Source organism: Filicampus tigris, chromosome 7 (genome assembly GCF_054856515.1).
Source record: "Filicampus tigris isolate MCC_2025a chromosome 7, RoL_Ftig_1.0, whole genome shotgun sequence".
In the NCBI taxonomy this organism is placed as follows: Eukaryota; Metazoa; Chordata; class Actinopteri; order Syngnathiformes; family Syngnathidae; genus Filicampus; species Filicampus tigris.
In genome coordinates this window covers 6,168,439-6,183,612 of record NC_141223.1, presented here as the reverse complement: position 1 = coordinate 6,183,612, position 15,174 = coordinate 6,168,439, and the positions used below count along the sequence as shown (strand labels likewise).

Sequence of the window (15,174 nt, the reverse complement as noted above, 5' to 3'; positions counted from 1 at the left end):
CGTGATTTAAAAAAAAAAATGTGAGCTGAATTTTGCAGTGCAGTTCTCCAAGCAAAATTGCACCAGTCTACTCTTTGGGTAACACAAATGACAGTTTTTGCACACATGTACTTCCAGGTCATTATTTAATATGAAAATGTACAAAACATACTAATGCTGATACAGCAGGCATAGATAGCGGGAGGTATGGATTCTTTTTCAGTAAAATTCAAAGTTCCCCATGATGGTAGTGTTGTCATACAAAGATTGGCGATAATGTGTTACTTCTTGTGACCAAATCTAGGATCATAAACTACTGCTTTTGCTTATGACACAGTTCGTTGTAAACTGGGAGTGAGAGAACAGCGCAAGGTGAGGCTCTGCAAAAGTCAACAGTGTGGTTTGTGTCGGGAGTTGAGACTTGGGTTTATTCATTCGGAAGTGGGTACCCTATGAAGCAGCAAGGGGTTACTGAATTGGGAAAAAAATACAAATTTGGAGGACCTTTTTACAAAGGTGGCTGTTTACAGGCTCTCTGATGGTTTAAAGGGCATCAGGGTCATATCATTTATGTGGCTGGTCGATTTTACAGGATTTGTCTCTGCCTTCCATAGCTCATGCCTTCCTGACTGGCTCCCTTGTTTGACCCCATCTGAAGACCAATCACATTTTTGCCCGCCTTAATCTGATCATCTGAAAATTCTCGCTTGTTCTCCTGCGCTTTCCTGCAAGGCACATAGAAACACAAAAATATACTTGAGATCTTGAGAGTGTCAAATTGATTTACCGGTATTTTACAACGGGACCCACTTGAAGAACCAGTTTAGGTCGCCCTGGTACGTGCCCTCATCCTTGGTGACGGCCAAGCTGCCGAGAGCTGACAGGGTCCTCTGCACTGCTGCCAGGTCCTTACCTGCCCACAAACACAGACACCACCCTTAGATCTGTTCCATATGGCCCCAGAGTACAATCGAGTCACACAATTGACAATTAGGCCGAAATTCAATAAAAATAAAAACTCCCCTCCGCATACCAAGGCCATTTATAACAAAATAACTAAAAATGAAAGAACATTTTTTCACAAAATAAAGAGTGCTTAAAAAAAAATAAAGAACTGAAACTAAAATTTCCATTCATAAAACTATAGTTATTGCGAAAATGTCAGTTTTCATCTTTGTCAATTAATTTTATGAGAGTTCAGGATTTATTTTAAAAGTATTTTGGTATTAATGTTCAGCTAGAAGAAGGAAGGTTACTTTATTATACAATACATATTCTGACCTCTTTTTTTAATCTTGTACTTAAAAATTCTCCAAATGATCACCCTTAGAAAATAATGGCCCAATTCTTTTTTTTTAATAAACAAAAAACTGAACCACATACTGATTATGTTACATTTCTTAATTTCATGGCAGGGGTAGTATTAAATGATCTGTTTAAGTACAGATCGACGATTTTAGCAGGTGGCCAAAATCGTGGAGATTTTTAAGGCAAAAAAAAAAAAAATGAAAGTTTGCTTCAAACTAAGACTTAAGCCATTATTTTACAGAGGTGACTATATCTTGCATTAAAAAAACAAAACTAATGAAGACAAACTACAAAGCATTTTTGAGAAAAAAATAAAACGACTAAAAAACAACCACAACCTCTCTCTAAAAACTAAGTTTACAAAAATGGAATAAAAACTAATTACAATGAGGCATCCAAAACTATTACACTACTGACCGCTATATCCCTTTCGCATATCTAGTGAGACGTCAGCAAATCTTTTGAGACTTCGGCTCAGTCATTCGTTATCAACTTTACGGGCGAGTATATATTTAATTCAAGTTTTTACTATTCCCAGTGGTTGCGTTATTTATATTCTAATCATGACAGTAGCAGTACAGCCTTACAGCCTTTACAGTAACAAGTGAAGAGCCATCTAACCTTCCCAGAGGTCTACAGTCTGGAACATGTCAGTCTTTGTGACGCCATACTTCTCGGCAGCATTGAGGAACTGAGAGATCTGCTCCATCTGTTTGAAGGCCGCGGTCGAGCTCTGAATCTTCTTCACAGGTTTGTCTCCAGGAAAAAGACTGTTGATCAATTCACTCAGGACCTGAACCAAACGGAAGGTGTGATATGGAAAACATGGGAGGAAAAAGACAGAAAGATCATTACGGTCAAGATTTATCACAAGTGGGTGATTTATGGAACATGTAGGTCCGCCTAAAAAGCCAACAATATTATTGTGATTTAAGTGCACTCACACATCCGTCTTTCAGCCAGGTCTGGAATCCAATTTTTCCAGCCTCCGGCCTTCCGACGCCAGAGCCACACTGGCGGCTGATCCACTCCACTAGAATCTGCTCCAGCTCCTGGTCATACTTGCTCTCGATCTTGTCCTGAACCTGGCGGCTCAAGCCGAAAGATGGACCTTTGTTTGCCATGCCAGCTCCCTGGTGACGGGGAATACGTAAACGGGGGATTAGAAACGGGACAAAATGTGGAAAACTCATCAGCATTTACTGCAATGTTCCATATTTGCCATGAGCTGTGTGTTCCAACTTTAAAAACAAGCAGAACTCACTTTTATCACATCATCATCGCCAGACCTCAAAAGTATTTTGTGAAATCCTGATTTTTTTTCTTGTGCTTTCAATTTGGTTTTCAGGCATTGCGAGCAAACACTAACATGTTCTTAGTCGAACTGGAATTTCAAAGCTCAAACGTGCACGTGACGATACTCATAAGCATTTACCAACAAATAATTACGACATACGTCTGTATATCCAAACATCTTAGACATGCATGTCCCAAGCGTGTAATGAAGCAAATATGCTCAGCTGCTCAAGTGGATCTCCTCTTTCCCAATTGAGTGACATTATCGGCATAGAGTGTCCCTCTTGCGCAACATTTGGTCTTATTAGGCGTCAAAAGGGAGCTCTAAATCAGCCATCTTTGCAGGGTTTCTTCTTTGTCATACACACCACATCATGACTTGTTGCTCTCTGCCAACATACACACATTGCTTGCTTGCTTGCCAGCGTTTTTCTAATACTCTTGCATTTTTGTGCAAAACCCAAATCAAGGTGCTGCCTGCACCATCCAACCTTTGCTGCCATCTTGACGTCAGGTCACTTCACCTTCCTGTTCCTGGGAAGGTTCGAAAGTCAAAATAGGGTTAACGCACCAAATGTTAGGTGGGATGACGCTACCTCCATTGACTACAAATGATTAGTGGTCGTTGGAATGATTGAGAACACATTTTTCTAAAGACCTTAATTTAAATGTTTGAAGATAGTTGCTAAAAATATTTGCAAAGCTTGAGAACTATGTAGTACATGTACTCAATTGCAGAGCAATAGCTTTAAACTTTTTCACCATTTCAGTATGACTGATATTTTTAGGGCTGTGGTTAAAACATCGCCCGATGACATATAAACCCTCCGCCACTATATAAGTACTTTAACGTCTTCGATGACGTCAGCCATTATCTGGCACAATTACGACATGCGGTTGGCTAGCCAGCAACGCCTACACCCCGAAAATCCATCGCTGGCATGGCCGCTTTAGAGCACCTGGTTGTCAGCCCTACGTGCACGCACAGAGAAGAAAAATGAATCCAACTTGAAAACTCCCAAGACAACCAGGTTGGATATATTCCAGCCAGTTGAAGCTTTAAGCCAGGAATCTACAAACCTTTTCCAACCACATACAGTGGAATGGAGGGAGCCAGAGGGTCATTTCATCTTGTGTTTATGAAACATGCCAAAAGTAATTTAAGAGCCTGGACGGTGTCATATACTAAGCAGTTAAACGTATTGGAAGTGGGGGAAACAACCTATATTTGAGCTTTTTGTTATTATTGACAAGGCGCAAAGTTGAAATTATTAGTGTAATATCTTGGGACATTCAAAATGCATTAACTTTTTTTTAAACATTTAAGTTTTTGTTTCTGGTTTGAGAGGAAAAAAAAGTCTTTACAGTATCTTCAACTCTAAAGTATGTCAGAATGTAGTGTGATATTAAAAAAAAAAAAAAAGTGTCACAAATTAGTTTGATGTCTTGTAACATTTAACTATTTTTTGAAAATAGCCAATATCACGCATTATATATTTAAAAAATATGATAAAACTACTGTGATCATTTTTTTTTACCATTTTAAATCATGTGACATATTTACATTCATTTTATCAGTGATTTAATCTGAAAAGTGTAATATTTTGTAACAAACTTAAAATAAAGGTTTTTAAAAAGTGTATTATATTTTTAAAAATTAACTTTATTTCATAACCATTTGACGGCCATATTTCTGATGCACAAATTGTTTAGATATGTTCACTTTACAAATGACTTAAAGCGGAAGTCAACCCAAACATTTTTTTCAAGAATATGTTCCCAGCAGGCCCATTAGTATGAAACACACATTCTTGTTAATTTTGCGTTTGTGGAATATAAATTAAGCAGCAAAAGGCACTCGTTTTTTGCCATCTCTCAGGGCGGCCATTTTGTCTTCTGTCGACTGAAAATGACATCATATATTCTTGAAAAAAAGTATGTTAGGGTTGACTTCCGCTTTAAGGTTTGTATTCTCAGATTTTCTCCACATGCACAAGCTTTTCATCAAAATAAGGGAAATAAAGACAGAAACCTGAGATTCCGACCTTATTTTGGGAGTTAAGTGGCGTGTGGTACCGCTTAATGTTAAATGTTAAAAGACCTGCTTATAATTCTCGATGCGCTGCATCCCACAGCTAGCACATTCGCCACTGCTATTTATTCTGCCCTTCTGTGCAGCTGTGTTTTCCTGCTGTGGTTAGCTGTTACCATGGACCCGTCTGCCTACAGCCCGGACAGGAAATCGACATTTCCAGCTGTGGTAAATGCGGCATTCTGTGGGGACATTACGTCATGCACCCCAGCCACCAGTTAATCACGACCTGATGAAGTAATACGAACACCGTCTGTTTAACATTCTTGTCCTTTACTACCTTGTTCCAACTGTGGACAAAAATTGTGTTGCTAGACAGTACTTTCTTGATTATCTGTTAAGACTTTGATTATGATAGTTGTCTCGTTTTCAACTTCATTGCTGTCTAAGTTGATGTACTGATAACAAGGCGGTGTGCTGTCAGACAAATCCAACAATTCCTGGACTATTTTATATGAAAGCTACTTTAGTCACCGGTGGGTTAAAGTTAAAGAGGAAGATGCATTTCCGGAATTGCATTTTTAATATATGTGCTAATGAGTCATCTCCTTGCGCCTTGCACAAGGAAACCGTACAAGGCCATTGTGTTAACAACACTATAAACACCCAAAAGAGACCGTTCTTGTAAAAGAATTTATGTGCATGACTTCCATAGTCCGCAGCACACACTGGGCCTATAAAGGAGTCAGTTAAGTAAGTAGTTAAGAAAATGGTCACATTGTACCCCTGCATCCCGCATGCTATGTATTTGATACAGACCTGGTCGTTAATTACTTATTGAGGAAATGTGTGCGCTCTGAAATTTGTTGACATGTGGAGGAACATAATTAAACTCTACTCACTGTTTGGGACTGGATCTGCTCTCTGCTGGCCGACTGTGCAGCTGGTAGTGGAGTGTGGCTATTTTCTTTGCAGACACCACCCGCCTTAAAAATGCTGGTTTAAAGAGAGGCAGACGATTTAATGACAGTAACATTTGAGAGGGTGGGGACGGTGGACGGAGGGCGTGTCAAGGGGAAATGGGAGGGCGAGATGGGAAGGGGGAAAAAAAAGAAAAGTTCATCCTAAAAAGGGCATGGCCTTTAGCGGCTCCCTGCTACTGCTTCCCATTCCGTCAGCGCTGTTGAAAAGCCCGGCCTTATTTGGGTAGAGCTCCTCCATGCAAAGCACGGGCGGCAGCCAGGCAACGGGAATTCTCCAAATACTTTCACCGCATCTCTCATCATTCTGAGTGGCTGTATGAGAGAGAAAAAAAACACTCGGTCTCGTTGTCATAGGTGTCAAATCCAGGGTCAAAAAGTCAAAACTCTGCCCCACTTTGGCTTTGGCCACAGGTGCTTCTACTCAAATGGTAAGTAAACGAGCTCCACCTTTGGCATGGTTTTTTACTTTCTGGACCTAGATTATTGACACCTCTGCCTGTTATTAAAACACAACAAAACACATTTATATTCTTTGTTTTTATACAAAAAGTACCATAGTGTTGAATGAGAAGTAGTTCCAAGAGTTTTAAGTGTGTGTGTTGAAATGTCATTTCTACTTACATTCCATTGCAGGGATGTCTTTGCGCAGCTCTATGCTATAAAAACAAAGTAAGGAGGGGGTAAGTCTGTACCAGTTGACTTAAGGTTACAGTTAGAGTAAACCCTCCGCTGACCACCTGTCAATCACAGGTCCGCAGAGACAGGCGACCATTCACATAGATTGTCTTCAGTGAACCTCACACGTTATTGGAATGTCATTTTCACTTAGTTTTACAGGGGAAGTCAACCCCCCAAAATTCTTTGCAATAATAGTTCTACGCGCCTTCACTCGTCGAAACCTGTCATTCTGATTAATATTGCGTTTGTGGCATATGAGTTAAGCAGAAAAATCCCCCCGTTTTTAAACATTTCAGGGGCAGCCATTTTGTCACTTCTGTCAACTGAAAATGACATCACATTTGCTCAGGTAACGACCAATCATGTCTCAGCTTCAGCAAACAGGTGAGCCGTGATTGGTCGTTATCTGAGCACTGAGCAACCGTGATGTCATTTTCAGTTGACACAAAATGGCCACCCCTTGAGATGGACAAAAATGGGTGGATTTGACTGCTTTTCCGTTAGTCCACAAACGCAATATTAATCACTTTGTCGTGGTTAGACTAATGGAGGCGCATAGAACAATTATTGGAAACAAAATTCGGGGGTTAACTTCCTCTTTAACATAACAATTACAAAACGTGGCAAGCCTACATCTACAATTACATCACGGATGGAGTTGCAGTTTATGACTTGTTCCGTGTATTTGAAATGCATTGACAGTGCATCAAGATGGCATATACAGCGCTTCGCTTATTTTTTATTTTATTTTTTTTTATCATATTGAACAATGATGAGAATGTGCATGTTTGTTTTAGTTTTAAATTTTGAATACATTTGCAAACGTTTCCCAAAAATATTTTTCATCTTGTCATTATGGGATGCTGTGTGGGGAAAAAAAAAAACGTAAAGGTAACTGTGAAAAAGTGTAATAACTTTCCAGATCCACTATAACAAAATACTAACAGTGGAAAAACCAAAAGACTCGCCCTGCTCTTTACAGTGTTAAAAGACTAGCCATAAAAATGATAATAATCAATGCAGAGACTATTATGTAATATGATGGGGCAACTATTAGTGCTTCCAACAGAACATATTAGGTAAAGAACAGGAAGTCTAACTGCCTCACGCTCAAACTACGTCTAGTCCGTAAACACACACAGAGTGGCTCAGCTTCTGACTAGCAGATTTCACAAGTCGCTAGTCACACTTTTGTGTGTGTGGGGGGGGGCTGTAGCAGCTCTGACCAACCGTTTAGAGGATGGAAAAATGCTGATGATATTGTGAACTAGCGAGCTGGCCCTGTGAGGTCAATTTAAAATCTGACTGGTAAAAGAAACAGCCCCAATGTTATCCTGAAGGTGAAAGTAAGTTATTTTAAAGTAAAAAGGAAAACCTTTCTGTAGGTTGACGAAGTTGAATTAGTGTGTCAGTGTACATTCTGATACAATTTTAAAAAAGTCAATATGAGGCTTGGTAAAGTGCTTTGGACAACATTTGGCGTACATAAAGAGCTATTTAAGTGCACTCCATTTACCATTATGATCAAATTGCATTTCTCTTTTTTTTCTTTTGTAAGCTACGTATTGTTGGAACCACGCCGCATTAATTCATCAGTCAAAGATCTGCCGTGTCTGAGGTAATGTAACACTGAGGGTTAAGGCACAGCAACACGGTGAGGAAGCGCTTCACACATTTAAAACCCAGATTGACTAGATACTAGAAATAATGCCCGGTAGTTTACTAGTTAAACAGGGACCAAACACTGATGTGAATAGTTAAATATTTGATGTCCCCCCCAAAAAGGTTTATAATTCAGATTTATAAAACTTTCATCCACATGGGGCAATTAATTTACTAGGATTCCACAAGATGATGGCAAAACACCACTTGACTATTAGATGGTGCTTTGGATTGTGCACAAAAACAGAACAAATACAGTTTTTCAAATGTAATGTGACACACACACGTACCAAAACGTGATGTATTGTGTTTATTTACTACACACAAAAGGTTTTGCATGCATTCCAAGCAAAAACCGTTCCTACAAATGCAGAATGTATTGCGTGTTACCATGAAGAGGCAACTCAAATTTTTCTTCAGATTGACAACAAAAATAATCTCACGCAGAAGCATACAGAATGTAACCAGAAAACGTATTAAGATCCAAATAATTACACAGTTTCCTCCCATTTTCCAGCTCCAAATACACCTGATCGCCTCTCTGCATGTCCACTGTGAGGGTCTAAAAAAAAAAACACAAGAAATGCAGTAATTCACAGGTTTATATTGTCATCTTAGATCAATTTCACAAATTACCTGCGTGCCACTGTCTTCTTGATCCTCTCGATTGTTCTCCCAAATGCTTGCCAGCACCTTTGAATTCTTCATCATCTGGACCTATGAAAAAAACAACAACAATATTTCAGTAGACCAATGAAATTCCTTCAGTAATGGGATGTTTATGTTTACTTTGTGATAAAGTCGTTGGTTCAGTTCCACAAAGGAGTAGACCGTGAAGGAGAAGACATAAACTCCAGCCTGTGGTGCAGTGAAGACACCTACAGGAAAAGAAAAAGAATTCAAGCAACAAAACTGGAGGTTAAGGAAACATGTATTTTCCTACCTAAGGAAGGGTTGTATCCATCGCCGTCGTTCAGTGTGACTTTAGTGTAAGGTATTGGAACATTGTTATTGAAAGGCCCAAAGCAGTTATTAGCAGAACTGATGTAAAGTTCTGGGTCCATAGTAGCTTTGAAGGCGACCTTAATGGCATCTGAGGGAAAGAGTGAGGAATTTGTAGCCTTCCATGTCGTAATCAGATCAATAAAACAGTAGTTTTGGCACATTTGATCCAACGAGCTTACTGGTGAGAGTGCTCACGTCGCTCTTCCGCAGTCTGATGTCATCCCACAAAGAAATCATCCTCTTAAAAATATTGTCCTCTAGTTGGAACATCTCGTTGGCTGCGCAACAGCAACCTCGCTGATGATTAAAAGCGCAGTCGCAGTCCCACTGGTCACAAGTCACGGTTTCCTTCAGGTTGACTGAGAAGATGTTCATAACCACAATAATAAACATGTTGTCGAATGAACAGAATGACTTACTAATATAAAAGGAAAGCCGTATCATGTCATTGCTTGAGATACAATTATGCCTACAGTATACAGGTCTTTCCTGCCTATAGGTGCCTTTTCGTCCCCAAGAAAAGATATTTTGCTTGAAATATATACATATATTTTTTAAAGTGTTAATATGAAAACATTTTGTAGTGTTTATAGTCTGTCTTCCCCATTAATCGTATTTTGATTAATCGTACTACAACTTTTTACAAAGCATGGAACCGATATTCACTTGAGTAAAATCTCGGAATTAATGTTGTCCTATTAGCGTTCTTTGATCCTTGAATATGATTGTTTTCCTGTAAATTACAACTGTTGAACGATACTCTAAAGACGTGCAACTAATATGGTATTTGAATTTGGCAAATTATTTTGGATTTCTCCAATGAGCCGTCGAACAATTTTTCAAAGTAAAACTACGTAAAATTCCGTCTTTGCGACAGTGACTCTCCTCTAAGTTTGGCTGCAACCTGAGCAGAGGTCAGCTGCCACAGGAAGTACATAAAACGGAGCTAAATGAGTACATTTTTTTAAAAGCCATAACATTGAAATTAATATTCATAGTTAACACTTTAAGAGTGTACGCAAAAAAGTGTGTGAGGTACCAGCAATGTCTTTCAGTATCTGGTTGACTGACTGAGCAGCCACACAGCCATGGAGACACAGCGCCCCCAACAGGATCAACGCTGGAGATGTAACCATCTGAAATCACATGATCACTTGGTAGCAGGTGCATGGAATCATTAAATCAACATATGACGATGGGCATTTAACACAGTTTCATTCGCGTTGCCATATATACCATACTGTTTGTTTAACATTATTACTCGTTAAACCTCTTAATGGTCCAATCATTTAAATACTTTCCTAGTGCTCATTCCTAGAATTTTTACTTCACAAAAATAGTTACTGCGTTTTAATCAGCATATTTAGCAGTATTGTAAATGTGGTTTCAAAACATGCCTACCTTATTATATTTTATTGTTACTTGTATATTAATTAACATTAGCTTACCCTAGTGAATAGCTGAGAGAAATCACAACATTGTACTGCTTTGTAACTAGGCTGTTTTGTCCATTTCATTTTAAGATGACCAATTCCTCTTTGTATCCTTTCCCCATTCCTTAAGGCTGTGTATTTCCCTGATCCATAAAACAGTGCCTCCACGTTTGCAATGTTTTTATTTCATTTTTGACCAATTATTTTGCTTCTAAAATAAACAAGAGAGCTGTGCGTCATTTTTTTTTTTTTTTTTTTTTAACAGAAAGTATAATATCACACGCACAAGTAATAACAAACAAGTCTGTAATACAATACACATTTGACTTAACTGGTACAAAATGGGTGCATGTAATGTAACCTAGTCCTACCAGTTTGCCATTTGTGTTTATATTTTATCGGTTTGTACATCTAATTCTATTGCTATTTGCATGGATGCTAAAACACACAATTTTGTCAAATGCAAGTAGACAACTGCTCTAATTTGCCTCACACTCTTAGTTGTGATCACTGATAAGTGCAATTGCAAAGTGTTTTATAAATTTAAATTAACCTCACCTATCCCTCCTGTCTTTGTCAAAGTAGCAATACATTCTGCAATATATTATGTTAATAAAAGATACAAGATACAAACAGTAAACTTACTGTTGTCGATTGTCCGCTTTTCCCCCTGTAAGTTTTTTTTTTTTTTGCAAGTACTTTAAACGGACTCTTGGTCAAAGTTGCAAGAGTTTTGTGCAAGACTTTCAAGTGCCTGTCTTCTTTTTAGGCGGTGAGCAAAACAAGCACCACCTCTTTGTGGTACAGTCACATGTGTCCATATAAAAACTGATATTTCACTTCTTAAATACACTCCCCCTAAAATAGTGCAGTTCATGGTTTTACTTGACACTTGTTTGAAAGGGTGATATTAATCACTTGGCTCCCAGAGAGTGTGGTTCTCACACCTAGCAGAAAACTGATAGGCAGAAGATTGTTGTTTCAAGTGCAGGGACAATGGTGTCTCAAAAAAGAGGGCTAAAAGCAAAAAGGGATGAGAGATAGGGCGTATCTACAGACGCTCAGATGTCACATCAATACATTGCATAGCCTAATTCTCATGCTGCAATGAGTTCAAGCGCACAGCATGTTACATGCAATAGATACTTACCTCTCAGAGATAGTTTATTTTTTTTGTGGGTCAAGTGTTTGTTACAGTTATTTAGGCTCAGGTTTGGTTTACAGGGCAGGGCAGAGATCGTGTTTTTTTTTTACCACTGACTTGGTGGCATGATAATTTACTAAAATACACCAAAAAATGTAAAAAAAAAAAAAAAAAAAAAATTAAAACTCACTGAAAAGCTTTCATTACATCACAATTATTTGATGTACACCCTGCACTGTGACGCATTCCTATCTCAACAGTACGTTACAGGTGTCAAATTTAGATCACACCCTATATATATATTAAAGCATTAACTATGGAGGTTAATTTCAATTTCATAACGCATTAAAAAAAATTAACTCATTTAACTCACTTTTATTTACTTCCTGTGGCAGCTGACCTCTGCTCCATTTGCAGCCAAACTTATTGGGGAGTCACTGTCGCAAAGACAGACTTTTACGTAGTTTATCTTTAAAAGGGTGCTCAACGGCTCATTGGAGAAATCCAAAATTATTTGCGCACTTTGCAAAGCCAAATTCAAATACCATATTAGTTGTACGTCTGTGGTGTATCGTTCAACTGTTGTGTTTTCCAGGAAAAGAATCGTATTCAAGGATCAAAGAAAGCTATTGAAAGAATCAGTCTTGGAATCAAAATATACTTTCAAATTTTTTCCACAATAATTCAAAGATTTTACTCAAGTAAATATCAGTTCCAAGCTTGGTCAAAAATTGTACTTGAAAAATATGATTAATCGCAATCAATTATGGAAAATTTTGTGATTAATTTATTAAAAAATGTTAGTTGCTTGACAATATTATATATTAAAAAATGATATGCTTGCATTGCATATTATTTTAGTAATATAAGGACGCTGACTTATTTCTGCAATTTTTAAAGATCTTCAGGTTTTGGTTTTTAAACACCTTTTGACTTTTGTCATTTTAATCATGTAAAGCACATTGAGTTATCTTATCAAAATGTGAAGGGAACCAAATGGAACTGATTTTTGGCGTATGTTACGTTACATCAGTAGTGATTATTAATAGTATACTCATGTACATTAATGTGGTTTAATCGTTATAACTCTTAGGGCTACCATAATGATATGCTGAAGCTGAAGTTATGTTAGCACGTTTTAAAACCATTTCTCTCCAGGCTGCAGCCCTTCCCCTGAAGTCTGTTGGAGGTACTTCTCACATTTTGAAAAAACACATTTCAAAATTCTGTTAGAAATGACAAACACAAGCCTTTTCATCGTGACTGCGATTGTTATTCTGATTTTTTTTTTTTTTGCAAATGTATAGGCGCATTTCACATTCCACAGTCATTGCAATTCAATTCAGTAAAACATTCAAAACTATAAGGTGAATGACAGATGTGAAACAGAACCCAGACTATGAAGCATAAAGCAATTAAACAATCATTTTGAATGTTATATCTTCTAGTACATGTCATAATTCTAAGAGTAAACAACACTTTGATTTTAGTGAGGGTAGTGGATGATGACAATGAGCAAAGAGCTCAGTGATGGTGAAGTGAGATAAATTTGAGACCAAACAAGCTGTACAGTACATTTTTGTAAATTTAGTCGGTAGCATAGAGAAGAAACCCAGTAAAAGTGTTGTAGTGGCTTTTGTCATCACAAAGGAAGCACCCAATGGGAAGATTAACGGCCACCTTGTCCCCAGCCATCAAGTGGTGGGCCACAACAATAGAGGCACTATCTTCTTGGTCTTGCTTATTTTTCTCTTTCGGGCCTGCCACCACTTGACCGTTGACTTGCAGACTGGCGCAGGCCGCGAGGCTGTTACCGGGGGAACCGGCGTCGCTGTAGACGGTCAGGGCCAGGCTGTAGACACCGTCGCGAGGAGCGGTGAACACCCCAGCGGCCGCATCGTAGCCCCTTCCCAAGTTGATGAAAACATGTTGGTAGGGGATCAGCTTGTCGTCACGGAAGGGCCCAAAGCAGCTCAAAGAATCACTGTTCGTTAGAGCCACGGAGAAGGCGCTTCGGCTCGCTGCAAGGAGACGTGTTGGAAAAATGAGTAATCATTGTGGACGTTTTTTTTTTTTTTTTAATTTCCTCACTGTCATCCACATTTTTCTGACCTCTGATACTGTTGAGGGTGTTTTTCATCCTTACTAACTCCATCTCCAGCTCGTCGAGGCTCGCGTTAAAGAACATTTTCATCCTGTGTATCTGTTGCTGCATCATGCAACAGCCGCACGTCGCCTTGTCTGTCACGCATGCTGAACGCGCACACACACACACACACACACGCAAAAAATGGTCAAAGATGCTCGGGTTCATCTGAACTGTGTGAAGGGTTTCGGCGTTTTCATAAAATCATACCTTCCTCTTGGTTGGTACTGTCATCGTCAGATGATCCTGAGGGACCGCCCCAGGAAAAAAGATTCTCACAACTAACTAATCCCAGAAGACAAAGGAATATAACAGCTGGAAGACAAAGGGTGTGCATTGTTACTCTGTAAGTAAATCATCACATCATTGCCTTAAATTACGTGCCAAAAAAATTCAAAGTAAAAACATAAAAGCCTGATGCTGACCTTTTCTGGAAGATAAATTAAAAAAAACAAAAAACATATCTTCTTTAATGGGTATCACCTCTGATTCAATTTAACTGGTCTCACCTTGCATGACGCCTGCAACGGGGAAGGTCGTCTGAATGTCAGAGTCTGAATATTTGAGCGACTGCTGCAGTGTCAGGATTCACAGCTATTTAAAGGCCATCCAAAACGCTCCTCCCTTTTTTGGCTTTTGTCTGTCCTGTTCTTCATAACCTATACATATACTGTACATAAAGGCTTTGTTTTGGATTATAGGTCAGATTATAGGTCAGATTTTACAACTCCCTACTGTGGAGTCTTCTCAACACCGGCGACTTGGCAACTTTTTTTATTTTTTATTTTGTCGCAGTGAGAAAGTGTAATGGTCGTCAAAGGCTAGCCCTAAAACGCAAGCCTCATTTGTGTTCAATGCTAAGTTAAAGGAGACTGCTTTGTATTCCACATTTTGAAACAAGTTCTCGTGATATTGCCAGACTGTCACGTCTGTGACACACTTTTGTCAAAAATCTCTCAAGAATCAAGAATTACAGCACACAGTACACACATTTTTTTTTGTTAAACCTCCCAGAACTCTGTTTCGATGGGTCAGTCCTTTCTAATGAAAAAGAGTGAATGCTAAGCCCCACCAACTCTAGTACAGAACCAATGAAGCTATTCCTCAAGAACTAAATCAACTTCACTCATTTTCCCCCCCACAGAAGAATATGTGAATATGTATGCATGTGCGTATGTACCGGTATACATGCAGATTTCAAGAAAATAAGTATATAAAGTTGAGGTAGATAAATAACTCTTTATTTTATGGAGAAAGAGTGGGATTAAATGAATTGTACTTCACACCCCTTGATGGACATGTAATTGCAATTACTGTGCTGTTTTTTGTTCTATAATGTTTTGATTGTCCATTTTGTACTATTATTCTTGTATTTGTTCATATATAAAGGTTTATCGTATTTTCCGGGTTATAAGCCGCACCTTTATACGTATAAAACGTATACTCTATTGTGAAAAACAAATAAAAATAATGGGGGGGGGGGACATATATAAGCCGCACCTTTATAT

General features: G+C 38.5%; 3 protein-coding genes and 1 long non-coding RNA gene across 6 annotated transcripts; 1 reads left to right on the top strand and 3 right to left on the bottom strand.

Annotated features, from left to right (window-relative positions):
* Positions 1-108: 108 nt before the first annotated feature.
* On the bottom strand, positions 109-5,678 carry tagln (transgelin). 2 transcript variants are annotated; one of them, XM_086036183.1, is made up of 6 exons: positions 5,518-5,656; positions 3,075-3,117; positions 2,232-2,420; positions 1,909-2,080; positions 790-892; positions 109-704 (listed from the first exon to the last, which is right to left on the bottom strand). In XM_086036183.1, exons 2-6 carry the CDS (start codon positions 3,084-3,086, stop codon positions 566-568), a joined length of 615 nt encoding a protein of 204 aa, XP_085892309.1. In that variant the 5' UTR covers positions 3,087-3,117; positions 5,518-5,656; the 3' UTR covers positions 109-565. The 2 variants fall into 2 exon arrangements, with proteins under 2 accessions (XP_085892309.1, XP_085892310.1); XM_086036184.1 differs by lacking the exon at positions 3,075-3,117 and having other exon boundaries at positions 5,518-5,678.
* An 82-nt stretch (positions 5,679-5,760) lies between these two features.
* cbln18 (cerebellin 18) lies at positions 5,761-10,512 on the bottom strand. 2 transcript variants are annotated; one of them, XM_086036182.1, is made up of 9 exons: positions 10,392-10,512; positions 9,983-10,079; positions 9,123-9,302; positions 8,882-9,031; positions 8,728-8,816; positions 8,575-8,655; positions 8,434-8,500; positions 6,220-6,254; positions 5,761-5,910 (listed from the first exon to the last, which is right to left on the bottom strand). In XM_086036182.1, exons 1-8 carry the CDS (start codon positions 10,458-10,460, stop codon positions 6,250-6,252), a joined length of 738 nt encoding a protein of 245 aa, XP_085892308.1. In that variant the 5' UTR covers positions 10,461-10,512; the 3' UTR covers positions 5,761-5,910; positions 6,220-6,249. The 2 variants fall into 2 exon arrangements, with proteins under 2 accessions (XP_085892308.1, XP_085892307.1); XM_086036181.1 differs by lacking the exons at positions 5,761-5,910; positions 6,220-6,254 and having other exon boundaries at positions 8,277-8,500.
* LOC147144565 (uncharacterized) lies at positions 5,781-10,610 on the top strand. Its single transcript, XR_015087509.1, has 3 exons — positions 5,781-6,026; positions 9,999-10,107; positions 10,507-10,610. It is a non-coding gene; the product is annotated as an uncharacterized LOC147144565 (long non-coding RNA).
* Positions 10,611-12,774: 2,164 nt separating this feature from the next.
* On the bottom strand, positions 12,775-15,127 carry cbln20 (cerebellin 20). Its single transcript, XM_086035327.1, has 3 exons — positions 13,877-15,127; positions 13,633-13,773; positions 12,775-13,541 (listed from the first exon to the last, which is right to left on the bottom strand). The coding sequence occupies exons 1-3, from the start codon at positions 14,001-14,003 to the stop codon at positions 13,108-13,110; spliced, it is 702 nt and encodes a 233-aa protein (XP_085891453.1). The 5' UTR covers positions 14,004-15,127; the 3' UTR covers positions 12,775-13,107.
* Positions 15,128-15,174: the final 47 nt, after the last annotated feature.

Bases quoted from the DNA above. Each gene is read 5' to 3' on its own strand.
- tagln (XM_086036183.1), bottom strand. The intron at 893-1,908 runs GTTAGATGGCTC...GTTTGTGGGCAG, and splicing joins GACTGTAGACCTCTGGGAAG to GTAAGGACCTGGCAGCAGTG. The intron at 705-789 runs GTGGGTCCCGTT...TGTGCCTTGCAG, and splicing joins GACCTAAACTGGTTCTTCAA to GAAAGCGCAGGAGAACAAGC.
- cbln18 (XM_086036181.1), bottom strand. From the start codon at position 10,460: ATGAAATGGACAAAACAGCCTAGTTACAAAGCAGTACAATGTTGTGAT. The intron at 8,817-8,881 runs GTAGGAAAATAC...CTTTTCCTGTAG, and splicing joins TGGATACAACCCTTCCTTAG to GTGTCTTCACTGCACCACAG. The intron at 8,501-8,574 runs GTAATTTGTGAA...TTTTTTTTTTAG, and splicing joins AAGAAGACAGTGGCACGCAG to ACCCTCACAGTGGACATGCA.
- cbln20 (XM_086035327.1), bottom strand. From the start codon at position 14,003: ATGCACACCCTTTGTCTTCCAGCTGTTATATTCCTTTGTCTTCTGGGA. The intron at 13,774-13,876 runs GTATGATTTTAT...GTGCGCGTTCAG, and splicing joins CAGTACCAACCAAGAGGAAG to CATGCGTGACAGACAAGGCG. The intron at 13,542-13,632 runs GTCAGAAAAATG...GTCTCCTTGCAG, and splicing joins CACCCTCAACAGTATCAGAG to CGAGCCGAAGCGCCTTCTCC.